At 40.9% G+C, this 15,853-nt stretch overlaps 1 protein-coding gene across 1 annotated transcript; it reads right to left on the bottom strand.

Moving 5' to 3' along the window:
• Positions 1 to 754: 754 nt before the first annotated feature.
• On the bottom strand, positions 755 to 15,780 carry LOC123989492 (interleukin-31 receptor subunit alpha-like). Its single transcript, XM_046290544.1, has 15 exons — positions 15,271 to 15,780; positions 14,106 to 14,390; positions 13,875 to 13,989; positions 13,432 to 13,604; positions 11,267 to 11,394; positions 10,364 to 10,526; positions 9,464 to 9,546; positions 7,214 to 7,421; positions 6,646 to 6,813; positions 5,816 to 5,914; positions 5,521 to 5,664; positions 5,291 to 5,431; positions 4,832 to 4,916; positions 2,921 to 3,002; positions 755 to 2,227 (listed from the first exon to the last, which is right to left on the bottom strand). Exons 1-15 carry the CDS (start codon positions 15,323 to 15,325, stop codon positions 1,676 to 1,678), a joined length of 2,481 nt encoding a protein of 826 aa, XP_046146500.1. The 5' UTR covers positions 15,326 to 15,780; the 3' UTR covers positions 755 to 1,675.
• Positions 15,781 to 15,853: the final 73 nt, after the last annotated feature.

Below are 15,853 nucleotides of genomic sequence, written 5' to 3'. Positions count from 1 at the left end.
TATACAAGGGTGAGCTTCATGTCTCTAATCACTGGCTACGTCCCAGAATGCACCCTAATCCTTATATAATGCACTACTTCTGACTAGAGCCCTGTACACCGAGGACAAAATATTAGGAACACGTGTTCTTTCCATGACATAGACTGATGAGGTGAAAGCTATGATCCCTTATTAATGTTACCTGTTAAATCCACTTCAATCAGTAAATGAAGGAGAGGAGACAGGTTAAAGAAGGATTTTTAAGCCATGGGACAATAGAGACATGGATTGTGTATGTGTTCCATTCAGAGGGTGAATGAGCAAGACAAAAGAGTTAAGTGCTTTTGAACAGGGTATGGTAGTAGGTGCCAGGCACACTGGTTTGTCTCAAGAACTGCAACGGTTCTGGGTTTTTCACACATGTGTATCAAAAATGGTCCACCACCCAAAGGACATCCAGCCAACTTGACAACTGTGGGAAGCACTGGAGTCAACATGGGCCAGCATCCCTGTGGAACTGAGGCTGTTCTGAGGGCAAAAGGGGGCGCAACTCAATATTAGAAAGGTGATCCTAATGTTTTGTACACTCAGTGTATACTGAAAAGTGCATGTATAATTTGTTAAATTGTTATGAAAAACAAATGAAATGCCTCCTGTCTGCATCATTTTACAAAGTGAAGAGTGCTTTACATTCAGTGAGACATTCAACATTAATAGAACAGAATATATTAGTCCATCAGAGACTAAACATAGGAATGGGAGCCAAGCAAAATCATAACATTTTTAAAAATAAGTTATTATTCAAAAAATGTCATCGGGCAGATCATAGACTTGGAGTGATTTTGTTTTTTCTTTCCCATGACCCAGTGAATGATATTTTTTAAAGAGCAGTACAGGGTCAAATCAAGGATGGGCTTCAATGTCTCTCTAGTCACTGGGTGTGTCCCAAATTGCACCCTAATAATTATATAGAGCACTACTTCTGACCTGAGACCTATGAGCCCTAGTCAAAAGTAATGTATTTTATATGGAATAGGGACTCATTTTGGACGCAAACATTTACATTATACTTTTGAGTCATTTAACAGACGCTCTTATCCAGAACAACTTACAGGAGCAATTAGGGTTAAGTGCCTTGCTCAAGGGCACATCCACAGATTTTACTTAGTCGGCTCTGGGATTTGAGTCAGTAAACTTTTGGTTACGTGCCCAACTTCTTAACCGCTAGGCTACCACCCATCCAGTAACTCCGAGACATGAAGCCTTGCTTTGACCCTGTTACTGAAGTATTTCCATCTTGGCACACTTGCTTTCTGTTTTTAGGAAGTGGTGCTGCAACACCCCTCCCCCCAAACAAAACGGCATACTGGTAATGGACGGGAAGGGGAAGCGCTTAAATTGTACCAACAGCAGTCCTTCTCAACGACAAGAAACTAAAACATTTGATGAGATAAAGTCTACCACATACAACAGTATAGATTGATATTTATGAGTCAAATTCAAAGAACTGATATCTATCCACCTTTACAATCTACAAATACACATACTGTACAAATTGTCACTCAAGTATAATTACAAAATTGATATTTCAAAGTACCACTAACACAAAAACACAATAGCCTATATGAGACATTAAAACTGAATGAATAAAATGTTCTAGGAAAGACTGAGAAGTCCACTGGATTCAGGAGTGTGTTCATGTCCGTTTACTTTCCCTCACCCTGTGTTCAAACATGCCCAGAGTGACGTACGCAGTGAGAGGAGCTATGCTGCTATGCTGCTGTGTGTCCAACAGACTCCTACTCTCCTCTGTGGTGCCCGACGTCGCCTCGCCTCCCCCCAGCCCCAACCTCACAGGGCATTCCCCTGGCGTCTGCAGCCTGTAGGGGTTGACGGGACAGCTCTCGGAGGCCTGGAGGTCTGATGGCTCTGATGATGAGTCCTCAGAGGTAGTTGACTCCAGCAGGTTGATTTCTCTGTCTTGTTGAGCCAGTAAAGGGAGGAGGGTGGGGGCCAGGCCCAGGTTACTGCTCTCCTCTCTGGGTTGGCTGTCAGAGAAGGTCCTGCTACCGAAGCCAGAGCTCCATCTCTCTGTCTGGTCACAGACTGTCTCTTTGCCCATGTCCTGTATGTCCCTGTCTTCTGTAGAAGTTGACCCCATGATGTCGTCCGTTATGGTGTTCACCTCACAGGGGTAAATCATCTCACAGAAGGTCTCGAGTTCAGACGGGTTGTTAAAGGGTTGGATCTGTGGGGTGACAAGGACACATTTCCAAAAAGGAATGGTGAAGACAGTAGGGACGATGGAAACTGGAGCCTATTGAGCCAACATGAAGACCAACATTTTATTTATTTCACCAGGTATGTTGACTGAGAACATGGGGACTAGTTACAGGGGAGAGAGGAAGGGGGTTGAATGAGCCAATTGGAACATGAACAGTTTAATCCATAAGTAATAGTCATAAAGTGAAAGATTTGTGTTGTAATGTAACAAATTAAATGTATATCAAATCGCTTTTCTTCAGACGAGTGAAATGGAAGGACATGTTCAATACAGTATCCATTGTCTATACTATAGGACAGGGATAAATGGAATGTGTTTTTTGTTTTAGGCTGTGTTTCTGAAGGACATGTTCAATACAGTATCCATTGTCTATACTATAGGACAGGGATAAATGGAATGTGTTTTGTGTTTTAGGCTGTGTTTCTGAAGGACATGTTCAATACAGTATCCATTGTCTATACTATAGGACTAAATGGAATGTACAGTATCCATTGTCTATACTATAGGACAGGGATAAATGGAATGTGTTTTGTGTTTGGGGTTTTAGGCTGTGTTTCTGTATAACACTTTGTGACATCGGCTGATGTAAAAAGGGCTTTATAAATACATTTGATTGATTGATACAATATAAAAATATCATGTCATTATCATGTTTACCTTATGACAATCCTGTGAAGACCAGAATTCCAGGGAGCTGAGACCGGGGTTGGGCACTATCTTCCCCTTAAATCGTTTCCACCTAGGGATCAGTTAACCAATGTTACATAGAACATCCAATCATCTGACTTGTCTGACATAATTGACTTGAAGTGAGTGATGGGCAGTGCACTAAATAGGGAGCTATTTGGAACACAACCATTTACATACAGTGCCTTGCGAAAGTATTCGGCCCCCTTGAACTTTGCAACCTTTTGCCACATTTCAGGCTTCAAACAAAGATATAAAACTGTATTTTTTTGTGAATAATCAACAACAAGTGGGACACAATCATGAAGTGGAACGACATTTATTGGATATTTCAAACTTTTTTAACAAATCAAAAACTGAAAAATTGGGTGTGCAAAATTATTCAGCCCCTTTACTTTCAGTGCAGCAAACTCTCTCCAGAAGTTCAGTGAGGATCTCTGAATGATCCAATGTTGACCTAAATGACTAATGATGATAAATACAATCCACCTGTGTGTAATCAAGTCTCCATATAAATGCACCTGCACTGTGATAGTCTCAGAGGTCCGTTAAAAGCGCAGAGAGCATCATGAAGAACAAGGAACACACACCAGGCAGGTCCGAGATACTGTTGTGAAGAAGTTTAAAGCCGGATTTGGATACAAAAAGATTTCCCAAGCTTTAAACATCCCAAGGAGCACTGTGCAAGCGATAATATTGAAATTGAAGGAGTATCAGACCACTGCAAATCTACCAAGACCTGGCCGTCCCTCTAAACTTTCAGCTCATACAAGGAGAAGACTGATCAGAGATGCAGCCAAGAGGCCCATGATCACTCTGGATGAACTGCAGAGATCTACAGCTGAGGTCGGAGCCTCTGTCCATAGGACAACAATCAGTCGTATATTGCACAAATCTGGCCTTTATGGAAGAGTGGCAAGAAGAAAGCCATTTCTTAAAGATATCCATAAAAAGTGTCCTTTAAAGTTTGCCACAAGCCACCTGGGAGACACACCAAACATGTGGAAGAAGGTGCTCTGGTCAGATGAAACCAAAATTGAACTTTTTGGCAATAATGCAAAAAGTTATATTTGGCGTAAAAGCAACACAGCTCATCACCCTGAACACACCATCCCCACTGTCAAACATGGTGGTGGCAGCATCATGGTTTGGGCCTGCTTTTCTTTAGCAGGGACAGGGAAGATGGTTAAAATTGATGGAAAAGATGGATGGAGCCAAATATACAGGACCATTCTGGAAGAAAACCTGATGGAGTCTGCAAAAGACCTGAGACTGGCATATATTACTGGGATGGAGATTTGTCTTCCAACAAGACAATGATCCAAAACATAAAGCAAAATCTACAATGGAATGGTTAAAAAATAAACATCCAGGTGTTAGAATGGCCAAGTCAAAGTCCAGACCTGAATCCAATCGAGAATCTGTGGAAAGAACTGAAAACTGCTGTTCACAAATGCTCTCCATCCAACCTCACTGAGCTCGAGCTGTTTTGCAAGGAGGAATGGGAAAAAATGTCAGTCTCTCAATGTGCAAAACTGATAGAGACATACCCCAAGCGACTTACAGCTGTAATCGCAGCAAAAGGTGGCTCTACAAAGTATTAACTTAAGGGGGCTGAATAATTTTGCACGCCCAATTTTTCAGTTTTTGATTTGTTAAAAAGGTTTGAAATAACCAATAAATGTCATTCCACTTCATGATTGTGTCCCACTTGTTGTTGATTCTTCACAAAAAATACAGTTTTATATCTTTATGTTTGAAGCCTGAAATGTGGCAAAAGGTCGCAAAGTTCAAGGGGGCCGAATACTTTCGCAAGGCACTGTATACAGGGAAGAACATCTGCAGCTTTAAAAAGGTTCTGAGATCAACGGCAGAACATACTGAATGACGCAGAAGAGTCCAGTGACTAGGACGATGATGACGCCAAAACCACCGAAGACACAGGACATTATGAGGAAGGTCCTGCCTGATGGGACAGACACAGAGACGTTATGATGAAGGAACACAACAGCAAATACTGTTTTTGGATAATTTAGCAGTAGTGTATGCATGGGGCAAAATACTTAGTTAGAATATGTCAGAAAACCACAGAATTAAAACCACTGGTACAGACGAGGGCACGCAAGATGGCCGCAGGTCCAGCCTGCACGGAAGATTGACTTGAATGTCCGTTCTAGTAACTGTAATTCTATGGTTAGAACATTTGCTACTATAACCCTGTGTTTCAAAGTGGATACATGGAATGAATATGTAGCACCATAAAGAGACTTTTAAAGTGTCAATCTGTGTTACCATGAGATACTATCAGATGGTGGGTGAAGCCTACAGACATGACCTTACCGTATCTGCTCGTTGTGAAGTGAATGACGCTGCTATTGGTTGCCCCAGTAACAGCTCTGGCCATAACATGGACACTGTATCTGGTGTCTGGTTGGAGAGGCTCCAAAGTCACTCCCTGTTTCCAGCTATTTACCGTCACATCTGAGAGGGGAGGAAAAACAACAGGAAATGACTCGGTACAGTCGACATGCCGTTATAACAAAGTTGAAACAATGTTTCAGGAGACTTACTCAGCTCTGGTTGTTTTTCAGTCTTGTAGAAAACAGTGTAGTTGACGACATCACCGCTACATTGGCTCTGAGGCACAGCAGCCCAGTTGACCTGAGCACTTTTGTCTTGAACGTGTACATCGACCGAGGAGATATTCCCTGGAGCTGAGTCGATCAAGAAAATATGATTTAGTAATCCATTTATTTGGTACAGATACAATTAAAACATTTAAATCCTTTTAATAAAGAAGAATATGAAGATACATAGCCATTACCCCAAAGGACCAATAGAAAGAGAGGAACATGTGAACGGTACCTCTTTGTACTGAGCAGATCTGAATGACCTTTTCGAGTCCTGTCTTGTCATCGTAGAGTGGAGTTACTGTGATGTTGTATAGTTTAAAAGGCTGCAGGCCTATGAGAGGGAGCGAGAAAATGAAAACATCCCAAAGTAGATTCCTCCAATTGTTTACTGGGATAACAGGAGGAGTGGTGTTCATTTAATCTGGGATGTAATACACACAATATTACCAGTTGATTTAATCATGTTTACATACTGTTTTACCCACTTTATATGTGTATAATGTATTCTAGTCATGGCTCATCATATAAAAACAGAACATTGATAGGTGTAATACCTAATTGTAGCTAGAATTACAAGCATTTAGCTGGAACTGCAATAACATTGCAATTCTGTGTACTCGACCAATAAAGATTGACTAGATTTTTGATCCATCTAAAAGCATTCTGTTTTTCTTTCACCACATCAACGACAAGCTCAATGGATCTTCCTCTAATGCACATTCTATGAGTCTATTCAAACCCATAGAGAAACCACAGCAAAACAATTAAAATAATTCCTAATGACCACAGTAGAAAATGAAACTCAAACCTCGAGTCATGTCAAGCACTCCAATGTCAATGTAAAGTTACATAAAGTAACATAATCAGGATCCAACTATACATCCACCCATCAACCCACCCATCCATCGACCCACCCATCCATCGACCCACCCATCCATCGACCCACCCATCCATCGACCCAACCGTCCATCGACCCACCCGTCCATCGACCCACCCGTCCATCGACCCACCCGTCCATCGACCCACCCATCCATCCATCCATTCTTTAGAATCCCAGCTCACCAGTCAATGTGATGTGAGTGTCTTGGCTCTGTAGCCAGGTGTATGTATCTCCATCGGTGGTCCAGTCTATGATGTAGCCATGGACAGGATAGAGAGGAGGAACAACCCAGCTGACCTGGATGTCACCGTCATGGGCAGAGGCCTGGGCGCCACTAACCTGGGGGAGACCTAACACACATAAACTCATATGAATGTGACACTGTAGTACACAGAGGCTTAAAACCACTTCTAAATAACACTGTAAATAACAAACGAGGACAGGTACTTTTTCTACAGGAAAACTCTGCCTTTCTTCAACTGTCGATAAGTATTTTAATGAAAGTAGAAGAAGTTTAGTAGTTTAAAATTGTTAGAGGCTTTTGTTGAAACATTGAGTTTAATGTAGCAGTAGTGTCTGTATTATAAAGACTAGTGAGATAGTGTGATATACCTATCTATCTGGTAGTATAAATGGATCATGATAGATATGACTCATATCTGCTAGCTAATAGCTTTGCAATGAGTCACATGATATTAAACAGGATAACTGGCAAATCATATTGAATATGTGTCAAATATAGCAACTAACTTTGTCCCACGGCCGGTACATAGATTGACTGTTCAGAAAACGTGGTGTCGCCGCGATAGGCAGCGAGAGTGACTCTGTATGCCCGCTGGTCCACAGTGATGGAAGCCTTATCCACAACGGTGTCCAAATGTCTGTCAGGCATGTGCTTTTCATCAGCCATGTACGTCAGCCTGTATCCATCGATGGCCTTGCATGCAGGGGAGATGCTCTGTACAAAGCAGAAAAGAGGAAGTTAGAAAATACATCACACCCAGTCAGAATCATCCCCATTTAGAAACAAAAAATGAATATTTTGAGTAAAGTTTTAGATTTACTCATATTTCTTAGTAGGGTTACAAAGTGTGTGTGTGGGGGGGGAGGGTATTACTGGTACCAATCGAAGTTAATCAGTAAGCTGCAAGGCTTTTGGTAAAGTTAAAGTATTTGATGGAATTTATCACATGTAGATAATAGGCAGAATCTACCGCAGACCCACAGCTGATTAGTGAATGTGCTGGAGGCAAAACTTGAGAAACAGGAAAGTCTCTGCACACTTCCTGTCAGATGCAAATGTATTTAATTGTAGATGAGCTTCCAGTCAGTCGACCTTCATCAGGTTGACTGAAAGCTCAGCTTTAAAATATATTTGCATCTGATTGCATATTTATCACACAATATCTAGTGGCCTTTTTGGGTACTTCAGATTATCACAGCTGTCTGTAATGACCTCTGGCACTTTGGTGAATACCATTGGTGTTTAATTTTTACATTTCCCTTACATTTAACCTTTATTTAACTAGGCAAGTCAGTTAAGAACAAATTCCGGCCAAACCCGGACGACACTTGGCCAATTATGATTCAGACTAGATTCGAACCAGGGACTGTAGTGACACCTCTTGCACTGAGATGCCTTAGACCACTGCACCACTTGGGAGCCCAAATATGAGGGTTTCAACATGAGATATCCTTTGTTTATACTATTTACACTGTTTATTGTAAATATTAATTTGTTCTTAATTAAACTTACCTAGTTAAATAAAGGTTAAATAAATAAAATACAAAAGTAGTATGTCTTTGTTGTAAATATTTTGGTGTCAAACTGGTGAATTATGTAAAAAGTCCATTTGGAAGAGTTGCAGAGTTAATTGAAAATAATGCTAATGTTGATGAGATGCGTTTTTCATTAATTAGGCTATTTCCTCTAGAACCATATGGTCTATCCACTAGAAATCAATGCACAAGATATAAAAAATGTATACTATAGATGAATACATCATTTAAAGTATAAATTACCAAAGGTACCATACCTAGATTACCACAGATGATCTGTTAATTACCAAAATTACAACACCAAAACTCGTAAACTTTTTGTAAATTGGCGGTAGTTTTGCAACCCTAGTTTTGAGGAAGGAAACTTTTGGTAGAGTTATACATCTTTGAAAGGCTTTAGACCAAGGGTCTCCAACTGTGGTGCTGGGGAGATACTGGGTGAGGAGGTTGTAGTTTCAACCCACCACTAACACACCTGCTTCAAGGTTTCAAGGATATATTTATTTGTAGAATCAGATGTGTTGGTGGTGGGCTGGAACAACAGCCCGGGTACACTGTAGCTACCCAGGACCAGAGCTGGAGACCCTTGGTAGTGACTAACCAATACTGAACCGGAACAATGCCTATTTAAGCAATAAGGTCAGAGGGGCTGTGGTATATCACTAATATAACACGGCTAAGGAATGTTCTTAAGCACGATGCAACGCAGAGTGCCTGGATACAGCCCAATATAGTCGTGCTATATTGGCCGTATACCACAAACCCCAAAAGATGCCTTATTGCTATGAAACTGTTTACCAACATAATTAGAACATCCGTGGTATACAATCTATTATAAACTGGGTGGTTCGAGCCCTGAATGCTGATTGGCTGAGAACCGTGGTATATCAGACCGTATACCACAGGTATGACAAAACATTTATTTTTACTGCTCTAATTATGTTGGTAAACAGTTTATAATAGCAATAAGGCACCACTGGGGTTTATGATATAGAGCCAATATACCACGACTAAGGGCTGTGTCCTAGCACTCCGCCCTGTGTTGTGCCTGTGAAGAGCACTTAGCCGTGGAATATTGGCCATATACCACACCCTCTCGTGCCTTATTGCTTAAATATACCACGGCTGTCAGCCGATCAGCATTTAGGGCTCGAACCACCCAGTTTATAATGTTGATTATGTAAAGTGCCATACATAAGCTTCCTTCCATAGGCTCCCTACCTTCCACATCAGGTGCACTGTTCTAGTCCCAGTGTTGTCTGGTGCATCCATCTTCCTCCACAGGTCCAACTGCACTGTGCTCACTGTTGACAGAGAAATAATAGAGTTTAGACAGAGTTTAGCCTAGTTATAATAAACACGTAATTTTGTGATGTACTGTCGGAGAATGTGTAGTAACATTCAATACTAAGACTGAAACTGAAACGTAAACATTCAATATTAAGACAAAACTGAAAGCATACTGTGGCTGACTGATGTGTTCCAGAAAACGGTGATGGGTGATTAGTTCAATGTTTCTCACCACAATCCATTTCACAAACCCTACGCCACCAACTAGACTCAGACCACAGCACTGTTTAAAATACTTTCAAAATGCATCCTTCCTATTATTTCTCATCGAATGAGACAACTGGGTTGGTGAAATTGTTTCAGCCACATTGCTTATCTATATCAAACCATGCCAGATTATAATGTGAGGAAGCTTACAGCAATATATTTTTTTTACATGATAATGTTTGATAAGGGTGCATGACAAACACACAGACAGTGCATGCTATTCAATCAAGGTCTAACGACTCATTCTTCAAGCACAGCAAAATATGTGCATTCAAATTCATGTCTACAACAACCTCAAACTGTTAACAGTGAAAAACAAAACAGACGGCAGAGACATCAAAGCCTCTCAGAGTTGGAGAGCTGATCCTAGATCACATTTAGCCTTTTAGAGCATAATTAATAAGATTACATGGACAAGGGGGAGCTGATCCTAGATCAGTACTCTGAGACATATACCTATCATCTCAAACATGCCTTCTGAAAGGGTAGATTTAAATAGAAATAACACTTCTCCTGAAAACCTGAATAGCGATTGTGATTTACTGGGGCTTTATGTTTTCTTACCGTTGAGAGAGGACAGTACTGTCACCTGGCTGCTCCATTCACTCCAGGGGGCCTTGTCTAAAGCACAGCGGACAGACACTGTATGGTTGGTGCATGACTCCACTTCAACAGAAGTGACAGAGGCTGTCTTGGCCACTGTGTTCATAGATGTATCCATTACATGCTGGACATTTACACAGGGAGAAGAAACAAAGATATGAGAGGCAAAAACAGTCATGTTAACTTCCAACTAGTCCGGGAAAATAGCACATTGCACGAAGCAACAAGAGGCAAAAACAGTCATGTTAACTTCCAACTAGTCCGGGAAAATAGCACATTGCACGAAGCAACAAGAGGCAAAAACAGTCATGTTAACTTCCAACTAGTCCGGGAAAATAGCACATTGCACGAAGCAACAAGAGGCAAAAACAGTCATGTTAACTTCCAACTAGTCCGGGAAAATAGCACATTGCACGAAGCAACAAGAGGCAAAAACAGTCATGTTAACTTCCAACTAGTCCGGGAAAATAGCACATTGCACGAAGCAACAAGAGGCAAAAACAGTCATGTTAACTTCCAACTAGTCCGGGAAAATAGCACATTGCACTAAGCAACAAGAGGCAAAAACAGTCATGTTAACTTCCAACTAGTCCGGGAAAATAGCACATTGCACGAAGCAACAAGAGGCAAAAACAGTCATGTTAACTTCCAACTAGTCCGGGAAAATAGCACATTGCACTAAGCAACAAGAGGCAAAAACAGTCATGTTAACTTCCAACTAGTCCGGGAAAATAGCACATTGCACTAAGCAACAAGAGGCAAAAACAGTCATGTTAACTTCCAACTAGTCCGGGAAAATAGCACATTGCACTAAGCAACAAACAAATCACAGACAACGTAACATTGAATAAATGAGCGGTGTACCTTGGCATATTTGACTTGACAGTGTATGACCTGGTCAAGAAAGCCTGTGCCTCCTGGTCTTTCCCATTCAACCCTTAGATGAGCAGGGAGAGGAACCACCCGCACATTCTTTGGAGGGTCAATTTTCACTTGAAAAACAGGGTAAGTAATGTCAGGTTAGGAGAGTAATGTCAGGTTAGGTCAGTAGTGTCAGGTTGGGTGAGTAGTGTCAGGTTGGGTGAGTAATGTCAGGTTAGGAGAGTAATGTCAGGTTAGGTCAGTAGTGTCAGGTTGGGTGAGTAATGTCAGGTCGGGTGAGTAATGTCAGGTCGGGTGAGTAATGTCAGGTCGGGTGAGTAATGTCAGGTCGGGTGAGTAATGTCAGGTCGGGTGAGTAATGTCAGGTCGGGTGAGTAATGTCAGGTCGGGTGATTAAAGTCAGACCTCAATTACACAAACAATACAATAGATAAACAAGAAATACTGGTGTAAAGATATTGAGCTTTACGATGGACAACAATCCAATTGTCCACTGGTATAACTGGTCATTTAATTTGTTTGAATGGTGTATACACACACAACTAACTTACAGTGCCAGTCAAAAGTTTGGACACACCCAGTCATTCCATATTTGTACTATTTTCTACATTGTAGAATAATAGTGAATGACTTAAATGTAAATGTTAAATGTGAAGATATCAAAACTATGAAATAACACATATGGAATAATGTAGTAACCAAAACAAGTATCCAACAAATCAAAATAGATTTGAGATTCTTCAAAGTAGCCACCCTTTGCCTTGATGACAGCTTTGCACAGTCTTGGCATTCTCTCAACCAGCTTCATGAGGTAGTCACCTTAAATGCATTTCAATGAACAGGTGTGCCTTTTAAAAGTTAAGTTGTGGAAGTTCTTTCCTTCTTAACGCGTTTGAGCCAAGATATACAGAAAATAGCCCTATTTGGTAATAGACCAAGTCCATATTATGATAACAACCGCTCAAATAAGCAAAGAGAAACAACAATCCATCATTACTTTAAGACATGAAGGTCAGTCAATTTGGAAAGTTTCAAGAACTTTGAAAGTTTCTGCAAGTGCAGTCATAAAAACCATCAAGCGCTATGATGAAACTAGCTCTCATGAGGACCGCCACAGGAAAGGAAAACCCAGGGTTACCTCTGCTACAGAGGATAAGTTCATTGGAGTTACCAGCCTCAGATATTGCAGCCAAAAATAAATGCTTCACAGAGTTCAAGTAATAGACACATATCAACATCATCTGTTCAGAGGCGACTGTGAATCAGGCCTTCATGGTCGAATTGCTGCAAAGAAACCACTACTAAAGGACACCATGATGGTCGAATTGCTGCAAAGAAACCACTACTAAAAGGACATCAATAAGAAGAAGCCAAGAATTGGGCCAAGAAACACAAGCAATCGACATTAGAGCGGTGGAAATCTGTCCTTTGGGCTGATGAGTCCAACTTTGAGATTTTTGGTCCAAACCTCCGTTTGTTTGTGAGATGCAGAGTAGGTGAACAGGTGATCTCCGTATGTGTGGTTGCCACCATGAAGAATGGAAGAGGAGGTGTGATGGTGCTTCGCTGGTGACACAGTCTGTGATTTATTTAGAATTCAAGGCACACTAAACCAGCATGGCTACTACAGCATTCTGCAGCAATACGCCATCCCATCTGGTTTGCACTTAGTGGGACTATCTCCAGGCTGTGTAAGGGCTATTTGACCAAGAAGGAGAGTGATGAGTGCTGCATCAGATGACCTGGCCTCCACAACCCACTGGTATAATGAGTTGGACCACAGATTGAAGGAAAAGCAGCAACTGCTCAGCATTTGTGGGAACTCCTTCAAGACTGTTGGAAAAGCATTCCAGGTGAAGCTGGTTAAGAGAATGCCAAGAGTATGCAAAGCTGTTATCAAGGCAAAGGGTGGCTTCTTTGAATAATTTAAAATATATTTTGATTTATTTAACACTTTTTGGTTTACTACATGATTCCATGTGTTATTTCATAGTTTATTTCTTCACTATTATTCTGCAATGTAGAAAATAGTTTTAAAAAATAAGAAAAACCCTTGAATAAGTAGGTGTGTCCAAACTTTAGACTGGTACTATATATAAAACATGCTCTGCTCCAGAGAGTCAAAGCTGTGCATTCTGACTACATACCTGTATCCCAAGGATCCAATTCCAGTGTGTCCGAGATTGTCTCCCAAACTGTGCTTTCAGCTCGCACAGTGATGTAATTTAGCTTTGAAAGCTTCGGCAGGCTCTTATTAAAAGTGCATGACATGCTTCCAGAACTACAATGATCACTCTCCCATGCATCTGGGCTATTTTCCCTACACAAAAAGAGACAACAAAACAGAAACGTTGGTTACGTCCCAAAAGGAAGACATATGGTTACATACCCTGACGAAGACAGCTTGTCTGTCGATACGTTGGTTATTAAATTATTGCATATCAGCTGCAGGGCTCTCTTTTTTACGTCCCAAATGGCACCTTATCACCTACATAGCGCACTCCTTTTGTGCATTATTCCATATGACAAGGGAATCTTGCAGTCTACGTTGCTATACGAAGAGAAAGCTATGTTTCGAGTCAGAACTCACCATTTCCTATAAACGGTATATGTTATTTTCGATGTGGGTTTGATCTTGTGCTCCCAGCGACATGTAAAATCTTGTTGTGAGATATACGTGACACACGATATGTTTCTGGGTTTCCCTGTTGAAAAAATTAAAGGACATGATTTATTCTCTCGTAAAATTCATTCCCCAGATGCCATGATAACGTTGACGTATTGAAAGTAACGCACACCAACAATGTAAGTAGGTACGTACAGTATGTTTGTATGATGGTACCACCCAAGACTTGCTGAGTTAAATGGCTGTGACATTGTACTATTGCTTTCGGAAGGGATAGATTGTAGATGGTCACCGCAGCAAAGGAGGTGTTGGTTTCATAGAGGCTTTCATCTATGCTCTTGTTGTTGATCGTCCAATAGATTTGGCCGTGGCTGTCTGAGATTGTCTTGTTGCATGTCTTCTTGAACTTAATCTTAATATTGGAGCCAAATTCAATGTATGGGTCTTTTGGGATAACTTCACATCTATGTCCATATTGTCCTGTTGATAACAAAATGTGAAACTTTGTAATTAACAAATCATGGCAAAGAACTTGAGAGATGACAGTACAAAAGCCTGCACTAAGACCAACATTCAGCACAGAAAAGTAAATAGAGAATGAGCGATGACAGCCAACTCCCCAACTTCTATAACCACTCAATATGAATTTCAAACAAAGTGGCAATTTCGCTGCTATTCTGGAAAACAGCTGAGGGTTGGGGCTCTGTGACCATTCAAATGTAGACAGAGCTATGGATGTAGGGACTGAAAAATTATGTATTGACCATGTTTTGATGCTACATAGTGTTTGATTACAGTTGCATTGTTATCAAACATTGGGAGTTAAACAACCATATATTTGGGTTCTGATATGGTACAACAGTTTAACTAAGCTCATACACTGTACAAAACATTAGGAACATGTTCCTAATAATCAATTGCATCCCTTTTGCCCTCAGGACCCCAATTCGTCAGGGCATGGTATACGTATCAAGTTATTGGCTGAAGGACTATTCTTGATACACAAAGGAAACGTTTGAACTTCAAAACCCCAGCAGTGTTGCAGTTCTTGACACAAACCACTGCGTCTGGCTGGTTCACACAAATTAATGCTTGCCCATTCACCATATGAATGGCGCAGACACACAATCCATGTCTCAAGGCTTTAAAATCCTTCTTTAACCCATCTCCTCCCCTTCATCGATATGAATTTAACAGGTGTCAATTTGGGTTTATAGCCTTCACCTGGTCAGTGAATCACGGAAGGGGATGTTCAGTTTAAAAAATATATTTTCAATAATCAATGGGTATATCACTGAAAGTTAATGGAAGTTCCAAGCAGATTGTCCCTTTAATACATTACTATCATATAGGAACTCACCTTCAGAAATTGCTGGGAGCAAAAGGAAGATTGACAGGACTATCGGAGTTGCCATCCTTCTCAGACCCTTGGCAGATAATGGAATGGCATGTCTTTCAAGTAATAAAATTTCCTCTCCAGTAAGTGGCGAAACAATATCACTACAGCTAAACTAAGTCGGATCTATAAGCAACGGGTTTAACAGCACAAACTGTTATTAATGCCGCACCTACAACTAGGAAACATCATGACGTCTCATCTAGCAAAAGGTCAGTTGGTTGACTTCAAACCGATGTATTTTCCATCCAGAGTGCGTTTTGAGTTCAGTTGTTTAAAATCATCGAAGTAAGATTTCCGAGTGGCCGAATTGTTTTACACCGCGGCTACTGGTTAAGTTTGAAACGTTAAATTCGGTACTCCATTATAAACATTTATCATACGCAAATGTCCTGTGGGAAGTTAGGGGTTGTGAATTGAAGGCACGACGACCAAGAACAATGACTGGGTGGGTGTGTTGGCCATTGCACAACAATGGCAAGTTTAACAGGAAATGAGGAAACAGGATGAATGCCTGGGGACCGAATTTAAGCGCTCAGCTAGATTT

The sequence above is a fragment of the Oncorhynchus gorbuscha genome, linkage group LG11, assembly GCF_021184085.1.
Source record: "Oncorhynchus gorbuscha isolate QuinsamMale2020 ecotype Even-year linkage group LG11, OgorEven_v1.0, whole genome shotgun sequence".
In the NCBI taxonomy this organism is placed as follows: Eukaryota; Metazoa; Chordata; class Actinopteri; order Salmoniformes; family Salmonidae; genus Oncorhynchus; species Oncorhynchus gorbuscha.
This window is presented reverse-complemented; position numbering and strand designations above follow the sequence as displayed.